This window comes from Thermothielavioides terrestris, chromosome 1, assembly GCF_000226115.1.
Source record: "Thermothielavioides terrestris NRRL 8126 chromosome 1, complete sequence".
Lineage (NCBI taxonomy): Eukaryota > Fungi > Ascomycota > Sordariomycetes > Sordariales > Chaetomiaceae > Thermothielavioides > Thermothielavioides terrestris.
The window spans coordinates 4,173,751-4,190,632 of record NC_016457.1 but is presented as its reverse complement, the minus strand read 5'-3'; the positions used below and the strand labels follow the sequence as shown (position 1 = coordinate 4,190,632).

Below are 16,882 nucleotides of genomic sequence, written 5' to 3'. Positions count from 1 at the left end.
CTTTCCCCGTCCCTCCCCGTCCGAGTCTGCTCAACGACACAAATAGACCACCCGCCCATCCCCGACCCCTCGCACCCGCACCTCCCGCCCGGCAACCTCCACCACCTCCCCTCCCCCTTCCCTGTCCCCTGTCCCGTCTCCCGCAACACCAGCCGGCTCATCCCGCCAGATCTCCACCGTCGGATACAGCCGCGCAATCTCCCCTCCCCCGCCGCCCGCGTAGCTACTGCTACTACTACTACTGCTGCTCGCGACGTCTGCGTCCCCGTACGCCGCCGCCGCCGCCGGCGACGACGACGACGGCAACCCCCGCAGCGCCATCCGCACCACCCGCACCGCCTGCGCCCACCCGCCCACCTCCAGGACGACCCGCTTCGGCCGCAGGTGCTGCGCCATGTGCAGCAGGCGGGCGTAGAAGGTGTCTTCTTGCCGCAGCAGCGGTGGTGGTTCGGCGCTGCGCGCTTGGTTGGGGGGGCCTGCTGCTGCTGCTGCTGCTGCTGCTGCTGGTAACGGTGATGGTGGTGATGGCGGTGATGGTGGTGATGGTGGTGGTGACGGTGGCGGGACGAGCGCCAGCCGCGGCTCGTGGTTGCGCACGGCGCGCGCGGTCGAGCGGGCGAAGCCCTCGGGCGAGATGTATGGCGGGTTGGCGGTCAGGACGTCCCATCCCCCCGGGGACAGGGATTGGAGAGTCGGGAGGAGGGTCGGGGAGAAGATGCTGGCACGGGTGAACGTTGCGGAATAGGAAGGGGATGGGGAGGCTGAGGCGGAGGGAGGGGACGGTGGCGGGAGGAGGCGGAGCGCGGTGTTGTGGGCTAGGTTGGCGCGGGCGAGACGGATGGCGCGCGGGGAGATGTCGATGCCATGGACGGTGATGTGGGAAGGGCGTGGAGAGGGGGGCCGGCGGAGGAGCGCCTGCAGCAGGAGCAGCGGGATGCAGCCCGTGCCGGTGCACAGGTCGAGGATGGAGAGGGTGCTGCTGCTGCTGCTGCTGCTGGAACCCGCGGCGGGCTGCTCTTTGGCCAGGAGGGAGGCGAGATAGAGTGTATAGGCCTCCGTTTCGTGCCTGGCGGGGGTTAGTCCATGCTTCTTGTGGTATGTATGTATGGCGTTGAACGGGCGATAAGGGGGAATCCAGTTCGGAGAGACCCACCTCGGAATCAGCACGCCCGGGCGGCACTTGATCTCGAGGTCGCCAAACGGCTGCGTGCCGAGGACATACTGCAGCGGGATGCCCCTCCCGCGCCGCTCGACGAGCTGCCAGACGCGCAGGCCTTCCGGGACGGGCGACGGCGTTGCCCGGACGTGCTCGCGGATCCAGCGCAGCTCGTTGGCGGCCGATTGCAGGTCACGGCAGGCTGGGAGCAGCTGGGCCGCCAGGGGCGAGACCTCGCGCCGGGCGCGCCAAAAGAGCGCTGGAGGCAGGCGGGGCATGCTCTGGGGTTACGGATCAGTATGAGTCGCGAACGTGTGAAGGCGCCGGGCGAGCCCTGGACTACGAGAATCCGGACAGAGGGCAGACAGAGAGGAAGCGAGAGGAGAGCATTCAGCTACCTGCTCTCGACTCGATATTGGCAAGGCATATTCTTTCAGAGACTCATTTTGTTTTTCTCCCGCAATGAGTTAGACTCCAGACTCAGTTAACCGTCTTTTTGAAGTTCCGTATTCTGTGTCCTTCTCCATGTTCAGCTAAAAGAAGGAGGAATAAGTGAGATCCGTAACTTCTCTGAATGTAACTGACGCTAACAACCTGAAATGTTTTAACCGAGGTTACTGTAACGCACGTTTTGCTTTAGTGCATATCGATCTGCTCGGATTTAAACCCGCCCTCAAGATATCACCGACATGCTGGGCCGGCGATTCCATCCAGGATTCGATTCGAACCCACCCCGAACTGCCTCCCTCTTTAACATGCAACACAGGCAATCTCGCCGATCTTGCCGGTCAAGATCACGAAGATATACCCACTGCCGCCCACCATGACAATACCCCGGCTGCTCGCCCGAGCGTGCACCAAACCAGCCGTGGCAGCACCAGCAGCCGCAGTGCCGCGCAGGGCGCTCGCAACGAAGGCCGCCCCGTTCCCGACAACACCCACCTGCCCGGCGCCGACATGCGCCTGCGCCGCGACGCCCGACCCGTTGCCCGGCCTCGAGATTGACCGCCAGGCGCCGCTCAACGGCCTCATCTCCAACTACGCGCAGCACGTGCTCGTCTGTACCGGCAAGGACGATTGGCCGTCGCGCATCGAGGAGGAACACGGCGGCGACAACCTCGTGGCTGACCTGCGCGAGCTGGTCGGGCCGCGCGGGAAGTTCAGCGATGTAAGCCCTGGTTTCTCCCTCGCCCGCCCGCCTTCCAAGCCTTTCTTGGAAATATGTCAATATGTCAATATGCCGCTGAGACTAACCGCGCGTCCCTCCGCACCAGCCGTTCCACAACATCGCCATCCTCAACGCCTCCTTCCCCTCTTCGCCGCCGCCCAGACGGCGGCCCGAGCTGCACACCAGCTCCGTCTACCTCCTGCCGCAGTTCAAGTACGTGCCGTACCTGCCGCGCGTCTCGTTCGAATCCGTCGAGGCCCTCGTCCGCGGCTACCTGCAGCCCGAGCGGCTGCACCCGATGCACGACGGCCTGTCGCCGATCCACCGCGACCGGCTGCTGCGCAAGCCCGCCTACCAGAGCCTGCTGTGGGGCGTCAGGGACGTGCGCGAGGTGGTCGTGCTGGTGTGCGGGCACGGCGGCCGCGACCGGCGGTGCGGCCTGTACGGGCCGCTGCTGCGGGGCGAGTTTGAGAGGCGGCTGCCTGAGCAGGGCGTGGAGGTGCTACGCGGTGCGGTGGAGGTGGAGGGCGAGGATGGGCCTGCCGTGGAAGGGGTTGCCTCGGGGCGGGAGTGGGCCGCGCGCGTGGGGCTGATCAGCCACATTGGCGGGCACAAGTTTGCGGGGAATGTGATTGTCTATCTGCCTCCTGGGCTAAGGACCGAGGACGGGGAGGTGCACCCGCTGGCTGGACATGGGATCTGGTATGGCAGGGTCGAGCCGCGACACGTCGAGGGGATTGTACGCGAGACGATCCGGCGGGGCAGGGTCATTGAGGAGCTGTTCAGGGGAGGGATCACTCAGGAGGGAGAGATCTTGACGCTATAGACAGGAGAAATATGTTGGGCCTTGCCTGGAGTGAGAACAGCAGCCGGAGAGCCATCCATGTATGGCTCTCCATGTATCGCTAAAAGCGCATGTATCGCTAAAAGCGTTATGTCCGAGGAGCACGATAGCCATTGGCGGGGCGGATACTCCGTTACACACGTACGGATCACTGTAACTAGTGTACTGCATATATGCATACATCCTACTCTTACCCCTGTCACTGCATCTCAACTTCAATCCACTCAGCTCTCTCGTGCTCGGGCTTGTGAACTGGTGCTCAAAGTGGCCGGCACGCACGCCGCACCGCCGGCTCCGGCCTGGATTTCAGATCATGGTGCGGCCACCGGTGCATTGCGCCGCTCGGTTCCCGGGCCCAAGGATAGCGCTGTGCAAGCCACTGCAGCCGCCTGTCTCATGTCGTCGGCCAAGCTCACTCACTCTTCGCCACGACGCCCATCGCTCACTCCAACAACAGCCTCAACGCCGCGCCGTCCACACCACACCGCCCCCGACCAGGGTCCGACTTCAACCACCAACCCAGCTTCCCAATGACAGATTCAAAGCCGATACCAAAGCGGGGCCTAACCAAACTCCAAACCCAACCCGCACCAAACCGAGAAGAGCCCGCTGGGTCGGGCTCTCCCTCCTCGCCGCCCTCCTCCTCGCTTTACCCCCTTACCTCCTCGCCTCCCCCGCCTCCGACACCACCCCCCTGAACCCCACCACCTTCACCCCCTTCACCATCACCGCCCGCGAACAGCTCTCGCCCACCACCTTCCTGCTCACCCTCGAGCCAGCCGCCTCCTCCTCTTCCGCAGCCCAGCGCACCCCCACCGCCCGCGCCGTCGCCGCCGCCTGGCGCCACGGCCTGTGGTCCGTCGAGGTCAAGCAGCCCCAGCTGCAGGTCGCGCGCGACTACACGCCGCTTCCCGCGCCGCCGCCGCCGTCGGCGGTGGTGCGCGCGGCTGCGGCTGGGCTGGATGGCAGCCATGATGATGATGATGATTATGATGGCAAGGTGCGGCTGTATGTGCGCCGGATGGAGCGCGGCGAGGTGTCGGGCTATCTCGCCCGGCTTCGGGTCGGGGAGACAGTGGAGTTGAGGGGCCCGCGGTTGGGGTTTGACTTGTGCGCCCGCGCTGGGGTTGGGGTTGGTGGGGGGGAAGGGGTGGTCGAGGAGGAGGGGAAGGGAAAGGGAGGAGCGGGGAGGGGGAGGAAGGTGGTGTTTCTGGCGGGCGGCACGGGCATTGCGCCTGCGCTGCAGGCTGCCAGGGCGCTGATGGACAGGCCCGGGGTGGAGATGGAGGTCATCTGGGCGAATCGCCGGCGTGAGGACTGTGTGGGTTGCGGGGGCCGAGAAGGGGAGGGGCGTGGCGGTGAGGAGAAGCAGACGGGTGCGGTGGTTGCGCTGCTGGAGGAGTTCCGGCGGAAGTACGCGGGTCGGTTCACGTACTCGTGCACCGTGGACGAGGAAAGCTCATTCATCGACGCCGCGACCGTCGTGCGGTCGACAGGGGTGGCGACGTCAGCATCGAGCGGAGCGGGCGGGCCGGCGTGGTGGCGGCTGTGGGCGAACAGTGCAAGCCCGGCCAGCAGCGCGGCGCCCTCGCCTGTCGACTCGGTCAACTCCGACGCCTGCACCTACCACTCTGCCAAGAGGCTGGTGACATCTGGCGACAGGGACGCGCCGGCGGGCACAGGCGCCGAACAGTGCCGGTGCGAGGATAGCAAGAAAAACCGCGTGGCGGGTGGCAAGAACCTGCTCATCATCTCCGGACCCGACGGTTTCATCGCGCACTACGCCGGCGCCAAGGTATGGGGCGCTGGGAAGGAGTTACAGGGCCCAGTTAAGGGCGTCATTGGCGACCTGAAGAGGAAATACCCGGCCCTGGAAGAGGACTGGCTGGTCCTGAAGATGTGAGGGCGGCACCTACCGGGAAGGTTATAAAAAGGCTGTAGAATTTATTGTGTAGACAATAGACGGAGGCACCTGGACACATCGGCAACTTCAGGGGGGACGGGTACATCCAAAACGCTCGTTAGTTGCAAGGCAAATAAGTAAAACTCCACAGCTCCAAACGCCACCCATGCTCGCCATAATTCCTCCCGAGTCAACCCTGAACCTTGCGATACGACGGCGGCTTCATGGTCCGCTGAATAACCTTGGCCGCGTATGTTGGAATCAGCGACATAGCCATGATCGCAGCGACCCGCCAATAGAAACCCCTGCGCCGCGGTTAGCCGTTGTACTCCCCCACAACCACTCTGACGAAAACAGAGACAGGGTTGCGGGATACTCACACAGTCAACAAGAACCCCAAGTCGAAATACCGGCCCAAGAAGGGAACCGAGCCGACAAACATCAAGAAGGTGCCGACGATGGAGACCATCATGACCCAATGCCAGGTGGTGATCTCGATGGCGACCATGAGCAGCTCGTTGAGCACGAGAGCGGTGAAGCTGACGGCGACCATGCGCGGGCCGTCGACCTCGGTGAGCAGCTGCGACAGGCCCTGGATCAGGCAGCCCTGGTAGACCGAGACGAAGACCCAGACGAAGAAGGTGCGGTACGACAGCGAGCGGCCCGACGTCAGCTCCTTGTAGAGCTCCGGGTACAGGTTGGCCAGGTTCTCGTCCACGTCCTTGTCGAGCACGAGCGAGAGCACCGGCGCGGCCGTATACACGGTTGCGTAGCCGACCATGAGCCAGTCCTAGATGGGGGAGAAAATTGGGACTTAGCAAATACCGCTCATTGTTATTTATAGACAAAAGGGATGGGGATGGGTGAGGCAAACACACCTTGTACAAACCCTCAGGCTCAAACTTAAGCGCAATGCTGTACATGGTCTGGCAGACGGCGATAATCAGGCCGCGGTGGATGACGAACTGGGCCAGCTTAGCGCTGCGCTTGTAGCTGTTGCGGCCGTGCCACACGAGAAGCTTGGTCAGGTGGTGGAACTGCTCGATGGAGAAGTCGGCCGCGAGGCTGGCCTGCCGGCCCTCCTTGCCCACGATGCCGACGCCGACGTCGGCCGCCTGGATCATCGACACGTCGTTGCCGCCGTCGCCGATGCAGCACACGCGCTTCTTGGTGTACTCCTTGATCAGCTTCGCCACCTCGGCCTTCTGCGTCGGCGAGCACCGGCAGGCGACCACGGTCGGGAGCAGCACCGCGGCCGAGACGAACTCGGCCCGGTAGTGCGTCAGGTACATGCCGAGGCTCTCGCCGTCGATCAGCAGGCAGGCGTCGGTCTTGCTCCGGAGCAGGTCGAGGTTTTCCTGCGCCGCGTCTTTCCGTCTCAGCTGGGCAACCGTGTGGATGTACTGTCCCCTGGCGACCAGCTTGGAGCTGACCGCCACGCAGCGTGCCGTCTCCACCTTGTCGCCCGTCAGCATCCAGATCTTGATGCCGGCGTTGCGGAGCAGCTCCAGCGACGGCTTGACGTCTTTCTGCAGCTTGTCCTCGACACCCGTGACGCCGAGCAGCTCGAGGTCGTGCTCGAGGTACCGGCTCACCACGGCCTGCATACCGGCCTCGCGGCCGCTGATTGTCAGGGATGCCTCTTGATACTTGGCGGTGAACTCCTGATACTCGGCCGTCGATAGCCGCCTTCTGCCCACGACGAGCGTCCGGAGACCTTCGCGCGCCATGTTGGCCGTTTCCTCGTCCAGCCAGTCATTGGCCGCGACGATGGATCCCATGACGGTGTCCGCGCCTTTCTGGTAGAACCAGATCTCGCCGCTGTCGAGGCCGGGGACGCCGGGCTGCAGCTTCTCGTAGAACTGCACAACGATGCCCATCCGCTTCCCATCCGAGGTGAAGGGGAAGATATCCAAGATGCGGACCTTGACCACGGTCCGGCCCGTCTCGGTGGACTCGAGCACCATGCTCTTGCGGTCTCGAGATGCCAGGCGCAGCCCGACTGACTCGGTCCACCGCACAATGGCAATCTCGTCGGGCGAGCTGGCCTGGTATGAATTCACCATGCGACCGTCCTCGTCTTCCTCGGTGGTTGGTGTCACGTTGTGACAGAGAGCAAGTGCGAGCACAACGTCGCGAACGCGAGACCCGATTTCTCTGCGGGTTCTAGTGGCGCCGACGTTTGCGGAGGACAAGAGCGATGTCGACGGTGTCGCAAGCGTCAGGTCGTCGGCTGACGGGGCCGAGTGAAAAGCCTGCCTCACATAGGCCGAGACCTCGTCCATGGCGTCGTTCCCGTAGGACACAGTTCCGACGTGGATCTTCTTCATTTCCATTTCATTCTGGGTCAGGGTTCCTGTCTTGTCGCTGAGCAGGTACTCGATTCGCCCCAGATCTTCGGGGATCGTGCTGGTCCGCACAACAGCTCCCGGGATGCCCGGGTCCCTCTGGATAAACCAAGAGTACACACTCTTCCCAAGGTCCAGATTGACGCGGAGACTGATCGGTACGATCGTTGAAAAGAGGACCAGGAACCTCATGATCTTGACATACCAAATGTTGCCAGTCGTGTTGTTGAATCCTTCCAAGGCGACCAGGATGATGGAGAGGGCGAGAGTGAGAAAACAGAGAATCTTGGTGAGCGAATTGATTTCATATTCCAGAAGGCCGGTCTTGGAACGGGACGGGGACGTGGATAGGGCAGAGCGCGTCTGCGGCCCAGTGTAAACAATAACAGCCAAAGTTGTCGCATGCGACGCGATGACGGTGTTTGCCCATGCCGTGTTGTCGATGGAGAGCGCCGCGGCCTTTGAGAGACCGTCATCTTTGGAGAAGGCGGTGGTGCCCATGGCATCCTGCCGTGTTGGCAGTAGTTCCAGAGTGCCGATGAACTCGTTGACTTTCTTGTCCGGCTTTCCGCCCGTCACCCGCATGCGGACCAGCTCCTCCGTGGGGAGGTTCTGCGACAAGGGGGACGCCAGTCGCAGCTTCCAGTCGGTTTCGCCGTCGAGCTGGTCCGTCCGGATAAAAGTCTCTCCATTCGAGCCTCCTTCAGCAGCGCCGTCCTCAGAGTAGGGCTCAACCACGGAGCTGCCCTCTCCGGACTCAGCTGCGTGATCCAGGAGCAATGGCTCCTCTTGCAGCGCCGCCGCTCTCTCTTGTTTGTGCGCAGCCGGGTCGTTTGACAGGCACTTCAAGATGACAACATCGGCGGGCACGCGATGTCCTTTACTCAGCTTCAGGACGTCGCCTACTCTGAGATCCCGCGACTTCTTGCTGGTCTCCGAAACAATCCAAGACGGGCGCTGGCGGAGGCCGTCGCCTTCAGTCTGCTCTTCCTCCTCCTGTATATCCGAGAGCCTATCTCTTTCCGAAACATAGCGCTTCGATCCTCTCCGCACGTGTGTTGACTTCATGTTCTTCCTCGGTCGAACGCCTTTTGCCCCCTTCCCGGGCTCGTTAAACTGAAGAACCGTGTACTCCTCCGAATTGGCCTCGTTGTCTCGCCTCCGCCGCTCGAGATCGTCATAGGCCTCCTTCCCCAACGTGATGACCAGCACGAACGCCAGAGGAGCAATATATGTCGAGAGGTAGCCGATCCTGAGTGCCGGAATCGCCTGGGAGAGAGCGACCAGGAGAAAGTACATGTTGAAAAAGAAGGAAAACTCGTTGTAAAGCGTGATAGGCAAGAAACTCCAGGCCGTGTATTTGGCGTTGGACACGATGTTGGGCGGGAAGCGAGTGGATTGGGACGAGCCAACGGCCACCAGCCTCGATGACGACGGATCGTCCTCCTCCTTCCCTAGGTCGTCGTCTTGATCGCGCTGGTCCGCGGCAGGCGAGGACATGAAACTGGGGAGCCGCAGGCCGACTTTGCGCAAGCTATCGCTGGCGAACGACCGCCGGCGTTTGCTGGCGCTCCGTCTGCGCCCGCTGAGCAGTGGCGCATCGTCCCCGCCGGCGGCGCTGGCGTCCGAATAGCGTGGGTCGCCGCCATCTCCGTCCCTCAGCGACGCTTCGGTGTCCTCGTCGCCCCTGGCATGGCTGCGACCCAGCTCGCCGTATCCATTGCGTTTAGCGCCGCGCCGTAGCCCACCCATGCGGAGCGTGCGCAGTGCAATTCTCGTCGGGGGCTGGTGCTCGGCAGTGTCGCGTGTCCGTCCCAGCAAGCCTCCACTATTCTGTTGTTCGTTGCCCGCCGCAACCTGGGGGTCGAGCTCTTCAAGATCGAATTCGAGGTCAGAGTCGGAGTCGTCGACCGGCGAGTCTGGCGGCTTGGCAGGGTGGCGAGACGTTGAGGGAGGCATCCCGCGATGGCCAGAGGCCTCGGCGAACGCGACACCAAGCGCAGGGCAGGGACGGAGCTATTCGGTGGGAAATTCAAGTCGTGGATCTAAATCTGCCTCTTCCTTTTCTAGCCCCGTAGAGAAACTTCCACCCGTTGATGCCGGCTCCTTCCCGGGCTTGCCTGCCTAGTCCTCGATGCTGTCTCGGATCACGGTGCGTGCATGACAGGAAGATCTCGCGCTATAAAAAGCGTGGAACCAAAGGTGCCTGAAATTCCGTGCAGTTAAGCCCGGTCAGCCGTTGTGAAGAGGGCGCGACATGGCAGTGCCAGTGCAATGAGAGGCGCGGGTGCTTGCGGCATGAAACTGCCAGAGTTGCCAACAGAGATGCACTGCATGACGACTGCTGGCTAGAGGTCATGTTGGTGACAAGGGTCCTCGCCCTCCAATGCATCTGGAGGAACGGAGGTGCATTATCTGATGACGCCGATACCAGACTCCTGTGTTCTGTTATTTGTTAACTGGTACTGCTGGACTCAGCTCTTTAGCGCTAGCTTTATAGCCATTCGCAGCAGCGAAATTGGGAGTCGTTAACACGGGGCACTGCCGATAAGAATAGCACTGTTAACGCAAACTCCTGCAGCCCTCCTGCGCTTCTGCCCTGGCACCTGCATCTGCTAAGGCCAGCGTTGCCCTTTTGGCTGCGCCATGCGCAGCGCCGCTTCCGAGTCCCGTCCGCCGTTCCGTCACCATCTCCGAAGTTGCCAACTTTCAAACTTCACGGTCAGTGCTCGAAGTGCCATCATCGCCAACCCTGTAAAAATGCCTTCCTGCTAGACGTTTATGTTAGCCAGTCGTTTAGTGCTTGTATAAGTATGCAATTTTATTTTCCGTCCCTTCCCCCCTGTTGGGAGCTGCGACAGGGGCCCGGTTCTGGCGACGCGCTCTTCTCGCGGTGCCCGTCTCGACTTTTTGACCCCCTGGCCAGACCTTGAAATGGGCTGCTGATACCCGGCTTTTTGCTCTCTAGGATTTCTCTTCTTTTTCGTAGCGCAGCGGCGCCTCTGCCACGGCCCCTCGCGCCACGCTTAATTCATCCAGCACAATGTCCGATGCGCCGAATCCGTCATGGCATCCTGCCACGATGCCAAACTCGCTCGCCGACCTGGCGCGAAGCGAGCCCGACGACGCCGCGCCAATTCCCCCACATGACAATGGTGTCATAACAGCACCAGTGCAGCCGGCTGCGTCTGGTGAGCAGGTTGAAGCTGGGTTCCATGAGGACGGCACCGGCGACGATCGGATGGCAGCCTCTAGCAATGCGCCGGCCGATGGCACCGTCAGGACTGCTGAACGGCGAGATGCTGCCGAACACGAAGGAAATGCGCCACAGGGCGAGTCAAGCACGGCCTCAAAGCACTTCAGCACGATGTCCTTCACCCGGACTGTGCCGCATGAGGTGAATTGGAATGACGATGGCGATGCCGAATGGAGCCTCCCCCGCACCACCACCGATCCGTTCAAGTTCATGCCTGAGAGCAACCGGACAAACTCTTTCCCACCCGTGGTTCCCTTGGAAGATGGCACTGGGTCCAAAACCGAAGTTGAGACTGCGCCGCCGCATGCGCTGGACCAGCCCATATCATTCAACCAGGCCGAGGATCTGATGCGCGAGATCGAGCAAGAGGAGAGCCAAGAACACGGAGCACTTCCCGATGCTGCCGCTGGAAGCTCGCGGCGCGATGCTGTTTCACAGGATATGAAAGATGGCTCTACAGCGCACCAGTATATCGGCGGTGATCTGAAGGCGACAGCTGAGGAAGCTTCAGAGGCTCGCTTCGAGGAAGGGGTCCCGCTGGTCTCGTCGTCTCAGCATCATGACCCCCACACAGACTCAACAGCAAATGGCCACGACCTTTTCGCCGAGGATGCGGCCGGGGAAGACGACGACTTCTTCAGCAATGTGCGCGACCAAAATTCCGGCGAGCAGAACGACTTCCAGCCGCCGCCCGTCGAACGGAAGTCTACGATGGATGTGCTGAAGTCCATGAACATGGGTTCCTCGGGGACTGGCTTCGCCCCTTTGGAGGAAACTGTCGAGGAATCAGAAACTGAGGTGGATGCCCCCCGGCCAAAAGAGAACGCAGTCCCGCCCCCAGAGAGCCCAGAAAATGCAACCGGTCAGCCGCGGGCAGAGGAGGGGGAGAACCTGGATGCCAAGTGGAAAGAAATGTTTGCCGAGGACGAAGACGAGGATTTCCTTCCGGAGGAAGGGGCCGACACGAAGGAGCTGGACGCAGCCGCTTTTCTTGGGAGCGATGATGAGGGCCTTCTCGAGGACTCCGAGGCCGAACAGGCGGAGCCAACCAAACCCCAGGCTACTCTCGGGTCTGTGCCGGCTCCTGACCCAAGCAGACACACAGTCACTGGGCAATATCTGCCTCCCCATCAAACGGCGACGGTGACCACGCCAACGACGAAACGCTATCTTCCTGCAGCATCCCCTGCGACGCCAGCAAACTCTTATCTGCCCGCGGCACCGGTTCCGGCAGTCCAGCCTCCTGTGGCTACCCCTTACGCCGTGCCTTCAACTGCCCCACCAGCACCTGCACAGTATGGATATGGTGTTCCTCCTCCGCCTCAGGAGAAAAGCAAGGCACAAAGTTTCGTGGACAAGTCCAAGGGCGGATACACCTCGCCGTACGATCTTCCCATGGAAGTAGTCAAGGCTCCCAAGAGGCGGGCGAGTGCCCAGCCACTCCAAAATAACATCCCGGGACCGAGGTCGCCTGCCGCCGTGCCGCCACCACCCCGGAGCGCAAGCATGCAGACGTACCCGTCCCCTCCGACCAGTGCCCCGGCGCCTGCTACGGGCCGCCCGGGGTCTAGCCACTCTTCGCAAGGACAGTCGACCCGAACTAAGCCATCCCACGAGAGCTTCTTCGAGGAACTCCCCGTCACTACCAAGCCGCGCCCTGCTTCCCGGCAAAGCCAGAAGAGCATCCCATCGCCGACGCCACCGGCTCCCTATGGCTTCCCACCCCAGACCGCTCCGCCTTCGGTCACATCCCACCCGATGCCTCCTGGAACCCACGGGCCCCCCAAGTCCGATGCAGGTGTTCCTGACCTCGTCGCTCCGCCGCGCGTTAACCCTTATGCTTCCTTAAGCACCGGCCCCGGGCTCCCGCCTGCAGTTCCTGCATCCGCCTCGACCCGCTACTCTCCCGCCCCGCCTTCGGCACCCTATGCTAATGGCCCTGTCCCCGCCCCGGCATCGAGCCGGTATTCTCCCGCCCCGCCAGCGTCACGACCACCGAGCAGTGGCTATGTACCGGTTCCCACAACCCCGGGCCCGCCGATTTTGCCTCACCAGCCTCGTACCTCCAGCCCACTGGCGCAGTTCGAGATGTCCCACGAGCGTGCGCGACCCCATGCACAGGTTGACCATGCTGACGGCGTGCTGGCCGAGAGGCGAAGCAGCAGTTCCCTGCACGACTTGCGGCTCCAGAGGGTACCATCCCTCCCGCCCACGAGGGAAGTTGAGGAAGAGGAAGCCCCGGCTCAGGTGCAGCCATCGCCCGGGGGCGCTATGCCGTCCCAGCCAACCTCGCCACCCGTGTCGAGATACGCCCCGCCTCCCCAAGGATTGAGACAAACCCCCCCGCCTTCAGCTCTTCCAGGCCAGGCTATGTTGTCGCCTCCCAAGCGCGCCGCGTCCAGCCACAGTCCTTTGGCGCCGCCTTATGACTTCGCGCCACCCGCCCGCTCGCAGACGCAGTCCCCTGGAGCATTGTATGGCAACCGGGGCGCGAAGCCCGTCGAGCCAATTCCCCGTCCGTCTTCGGTAAACGATTCAACTTCTCCGCGGTCGACAGCATATCCCGCTGCCGCGCATCCTGCTGCAATGGTGACATCCGCGCCCGTCCCAGCCCCCGCCGCCCCAACTCATCGCCGTCCCAGGGGTGCCTCCCTCAATCTCAACGTAATTCCTCCCACAGATGGTCGAGAACACGATCCGCTCCAGCGATGGCGAGGTGCGCCTCTGATCTCTTGGGGTGTGGGTGGGACATTCGTCACAATGTTCCCGAAGGAGGTGCCGCGGTACGGAATGAACCAAAGCATTCCCGCGGTGGTCCGCAGTCCGGGGGAGGTCAGGATCAAAAACATCAAGGACATCATTCCTTTGGAGGAGCGGCTGGCAAAGTTCCCGGGCCCTCTGAAGGGCAAGTCGAAGAAAAAAGAGACCATTGCCTGGCTGACCACCGGCATCGAGAGTTTGGAACAGGGTTTGCCGTCGACCTTGTTTCCCCCTGCCCATCTATCTCATGAAGACAAACGCGCCATTGAGCGAGTTCTTCTATGGAAGATACTTCGCGTCTTCGTCGAGCACGACGGCGTCCTGGAGGGTAACCCAACTGTCGAGAAGGCCGTTCGGGACATCTTGTCACCTGGCATTGAGCCCCCAGAAATCGCAGCGCCCTATACGAACGGCGCGGCCGCCCTCGGGCTCAGCGGCGCCCCGGCAACCGGTGTACAGGGTGACGGGGTCAGCTCCTCTACCGTTGAGCAGATTCGTCGGCATCTCCTTGCCGGCGAGTCCGAAAAGGCTATCTGGGCAGCGGTGGACCAGCGCCTGTGGGGTCACGCTCTCCTGCTTTCTGGCGCCCTCATGCCCAATCTGTACAAGCAGGTTGCGCAAGAGTTCGTGAAGAAAGAGGTGAACTTCCCAGGCCACAACAATGAGTCCCTTGCTGCTTTGTACGAGGTACTCGCTGGGAATCATGAGGAGAGCATCGATGAGCTCGTGCCAGTGCACGCCCGTGCCGGACTGCAGCTCATGGCCACAAATGCGGCATCTGGGCCTTCGAAGGATGCCATGGAAGGGCTCGACAAGTGGCGGGAGACGCTCAGCTTGATCCTCAGCAACAGGAGCTCCGATGACGTGCGGGCGATTAATTCGCTCGGCGTATTGCTGTCCGGCTATGGGAGAGCAGAGGCAGCCCACATCTGCTTCATGTTCGCTCGCAGCTACACCGTCTTCGGTGGCCTAGATGACCCAAACTCGCATTTTGTGCTTGTCGGATCGGACCACAAGAAGCAGGCCGAGCAATTCGCCAAGGAGATCGAGCCACTCCTGCTAAGCGAGGTCTACGAGTATGGCCAGAGTCTTGCTGGAGGCTCCAGCGTGCCCATCACGAACCCGCACTTAGCGGCCTACAAGTTGCAACATGCCTTGGTATTGGCCGAGTACGGGTTCAGGGACAAGGCCTTACAGTATTGTGATGCGATCGCAACGGCAATCACGTCGCAGACCAAGAGATCTCCGTATCACCATCCCATCCTGGAGAATGCTGTTGAGGACCTCTTGAGGCGCCTCAAGTCGGCCCCCAAGGAGGAATCCAATTCCTGGATCCCCAAGCCGAGCATGAATAAGGTCTCGGACTCGGTATGGAGCAGATTCAACAAGTTTGTCGCCGGCGACGACGAAGTGTCTGGCCAAGGATCAACAGGGGAGGCAGAGTCTGGGCCGTTTGCTCGCATCGCGGGGGGCACCCCAACCATCAGCCGGTCGCCCTCGACCAACAATCTGGAGACGTTTGGCGCTGCAGTGCCCAGTTACGGCGTGCCACCGCCTCTGCCTAACGGCCCGGTCCCGGTTTCAGCGCCGCCAACTAGGGCTGCATCTCGCTATGCGCCGGGGGCTGCTCAACCCGCGGGCACCAGCAGCAGACCCTCGACCTCGGCATACGCACCTCGGTCATCGATGGAGCGGACATCGAGCGATCTGAACCGAGGCTCGTTCGAGCTGCCCAGGCGGTCTTTGGAACAACGTGCGGGCTCGGACAGCCCGGTCAGGAGCGCTTCGCCGGCTGCGGCGTACACGCCTTATAGTGCCGGGTATAGCGCACCACAGGAGTCACCGTACAGCACAGTCTCTACGTCAGCGCCGCCTCAAACCCCCGCGAGTGCTCCCCCTCAAACTATTGGCTATCCCGGCATGTCGGTTGGTGAAACCAACTCCGACCGCGCTTCGGACGCTCCTGGTCAATCTCCTAAACCGTCTGGATGCCAACCCCCTTCCTATGGGTACGAGCCACCTTCGCTCACAGCAGACGAGCCGCCTGCACAGGGGCAGAACAGTGCTTCTGATGAGGGTTCTGGAGGCAGCTCCTATGAGCCGCCTTCGTACCAGCCGTATGGCTACGAACCGCCGTCTTACGAGCCGGGGCCCGAGTCATCCAACGATGATGCTGACTCTGGCGAAGAGTCGAAGCCAAAGCCGAAGAAGAAGGGCATCATGTACGACGACGAGGATGACTTCCCAATGCCGAAGCCCGCCGAGAAGACCAAGGAGGAGAAGGACCGGGAGAACGCCGAGTTGATCCGCAGGGTGGCCGAGGAAGATGGTAAGCCCATCTTACAAGCAAGCACTTGGATAACAGAGCACGCTAACACCAGCTCAGCCAAACGCGCCGAAGCAGCCAAGCAAGCCAAGAAAGGCTGGGGCTTCACATCCTGGTTCGGCGGCGGCGCCAAGAAGGATTCGGCGTCCCAAGATGCATCAGCTCCGAACAAGCCGATCCGCGCCAAGCTAGGAGAGCCAAATTCCTTCTACTACGACCCCGAACTCAAGCGCTGGGTCAACAAGAACGCCGGCCCCGAAGACACAACCAAGAAAGCCACGCCCCCGCCACCCAAGGGCCCCAGCCCGCGGTCCGTCAGCGCCAGCTCTGCCGGTCCTCCGCCCGGCTCAGGCTCAGGCCCAGACGCAGGCCGCGCTAGCGCCCCGCCGCCGAGGTCATCGGCGCGCTCCTCAAGCGTCGGCCCCCCGCCCCCGTCCTCCTCGTCCGACACGAGCCTCCCGGCATCCGGCGCCGCAGGCGGCTCGCTGCCGCCGCCGCCGGCCGGGCCGGTGTCGATGCTGCGGTCCGCGTCCAACACCAGCACGGCTAGTGCCCCGCCGCTGGGAGCGGGCAGCGGCAGCAGCACGGGCACCGGCACGGGCGCGGGCACGCCGCGGCCGCCGACCAGCCTGAGCAACTCGAGCAGTATCGATGACTTGTTGGGGGCTGCGGGGCCCAGGAAGCCCGGCGCGGCCAGGAAGGGGCGGAAGGCGGCGCGGTATGTGGATGTTATGGGCCAGTGAGTCGGGTCCGGGGTTCCATGCGGTGTGTTGTTTTTGCGGGGGGTTGAGTGGGTGGGATGATTCTAAACGAGAGGGAGTTGGCGTATGTATGGATGGGGGATTGTATAATTATTGTTAGATTTGTAATCACTGGGTGTTCGGCCAGGAGTGCTTGCCGCCTCCAGCGAGAGGCGGTGACGGTTTTGGCTGCGATGTTTTGGTTGGGAAGGTTTGAAAGGGGAAACTGTGTTTTTTTGGATGTATATTTATCGCAACGCTGTATGAACTTGCCTTAATGGAGAGGAGCAAATCATGCATGAGCTCGGCAACAAGTCCAGGATGCTTCATTGAATTGGGGTTCTTTGAATTTGTCTGATGGTTTCGTGAAGGGTCTTGCTT

The 16,882-nt window shown here is 62.1% G+C and overlaps 4 protein-coding genes across 4 annotated transcripts; 2 read left to right on the top strand and 2 right to left on the bottom strand.

Annotated features, from left to right (window-relative positions):
• Positions 1–30: 30 nt before the first annotated feature.
• Positions 31–1,434, bottom strand: THITE_2039596 (uncharacterized protein; the record flags this gene model as incomplete). The annotated part of the gene is made up of 4 exons (XM_003649571.1): positions 31–223; positions 308–454; positions 557–1,066; positions 1,154–1,434. The coding sequence occupies 4 exons, from the start codon at positions 1,432–1,434 to the stop codon at positions 31–33; spliced, it is 1,131 nt and encodes a 376-aa protein (XP_003649619.1).
• A 347-nt stretch (positions 1,435–1,781) lies between these two features.
• On the top strand, positions 1,782–3,388 carry THITE_2108321 (uncharacterized protein). Its single transcript, XM_003649570.1, has 2 exons — positions 1,782–2,324; positions 2,431–3,388. Exons 1-2 carry the CDS (start codon positions 1,980–1,982, stop codon positions 3,148–3,150), a joined length of 1,065 nt encoding a protein of 354 aa, XP_003649618.1. The 5' UTR covers positions 1,782–1,979; the 3' UTR covers positions 3,151–3,388.
• A 1,703-nt stretch (positions 3,389–5,091) lies between these two features.
• On the bottom strand, positions 5,092–9,488 carry THITE_2108317 (uncharacterized protein). Its single transcript, XM_003649569.1, has 3 exons — positions 5,950–9,488; positions 5,454–5,861; positions 5,092–5,376 (listed from the first exon to the last, which is right to left on the bottom strand). The coding sequence occupies exons 1-3, from the start codon at positions 9,376–9,378 to the stop codon at positions 5,113–5,115; spliced, it is 4,101 nt and encodes a 1,366-aa protein (XP_003649617.1). The 5' UTR covers positions 9,379–9,488; the 3' UTR covers positions 5,092–5,112.
• A 605-nt stretch (positions 9,489–10,093) lies between these two features.
• Positions 10,094–16,567, top strand: THITE_2108312 (uncharacterized protein). Its single transcript, XM_003649568.1, has 3 exons — positions 10,094–10,230; positions 10,388–15,764; positions 15,822–16,567. Exons 2-3 carry the CDS (start codon positions 10,463–10,465, stop codon positions 16,502–16,504), a joined length of 5,985 nt encoding a protein of 1,994 aa, XP_003649616.1. The 5' UTR covers positions 10,094–10,230; positions 10,388–10,462; the 3' UTR covers positions 16,505–16,567.
• The last annotated feature ends 315 nt before the right edge of the window (positions 16,568–16,882 follow it).

Excerpts from the sequence above, each read along its gene's own strand:
- THITE_2108321 (XM_003649570.1), top strand. The coding sequence starts at position 1,980 with ATGACAATACCCCGGCTGCTCGCCCGAGCGTGCACCAAACCAGCCGTG. Across the intron at positions 2,325-2,430 it reads CGCGCGGGAAGTTCAGCGAT|CCGTTCCACAACATCGCCAT; the intron begins GTAAGCCCTGGT and ends CCTCCGCACCAG.
- THITE_2108317 (XM_003649569.1), bottom strand. The coding sequence starts at position 9,378 with ATGCCTCCCTCAACGTCTCGCCACCCTGCCAAGCCGCCAGACTCGCCG. Across the intron at positions 5,862-5,949 it reads AGCCTGAGGGTTTGTACAAG|GACTGGCTCATGGTCGGCTA; the intron begins GTGTGTTTGCCT and ends TCCCCCATCTAG. Across the intron at positions 5,377-5,453 it reads ACTTGGGGTTCTTGTTGACT|GGGTTTCTATTGGCGGGTCG; the intron begins GTGTGAGTATCC and ends ACCGCGGCGCAG.
- THITE_2108312 (XM_003649568.1), top strand. The coding sequence starts at position 10,463 with ATGTCCGATGCGCCGAATCCGTCATGGCATCCTGCCACGATGCCAAAC. Across the intron at positions 15,765-15,821 it reads CAGGGTGGCCGAGGAAGATG|CCAAACGCGCCGAAGCAGCC; the intron begins GTAAGCCCATCT and ends ACACCAGCTCAG.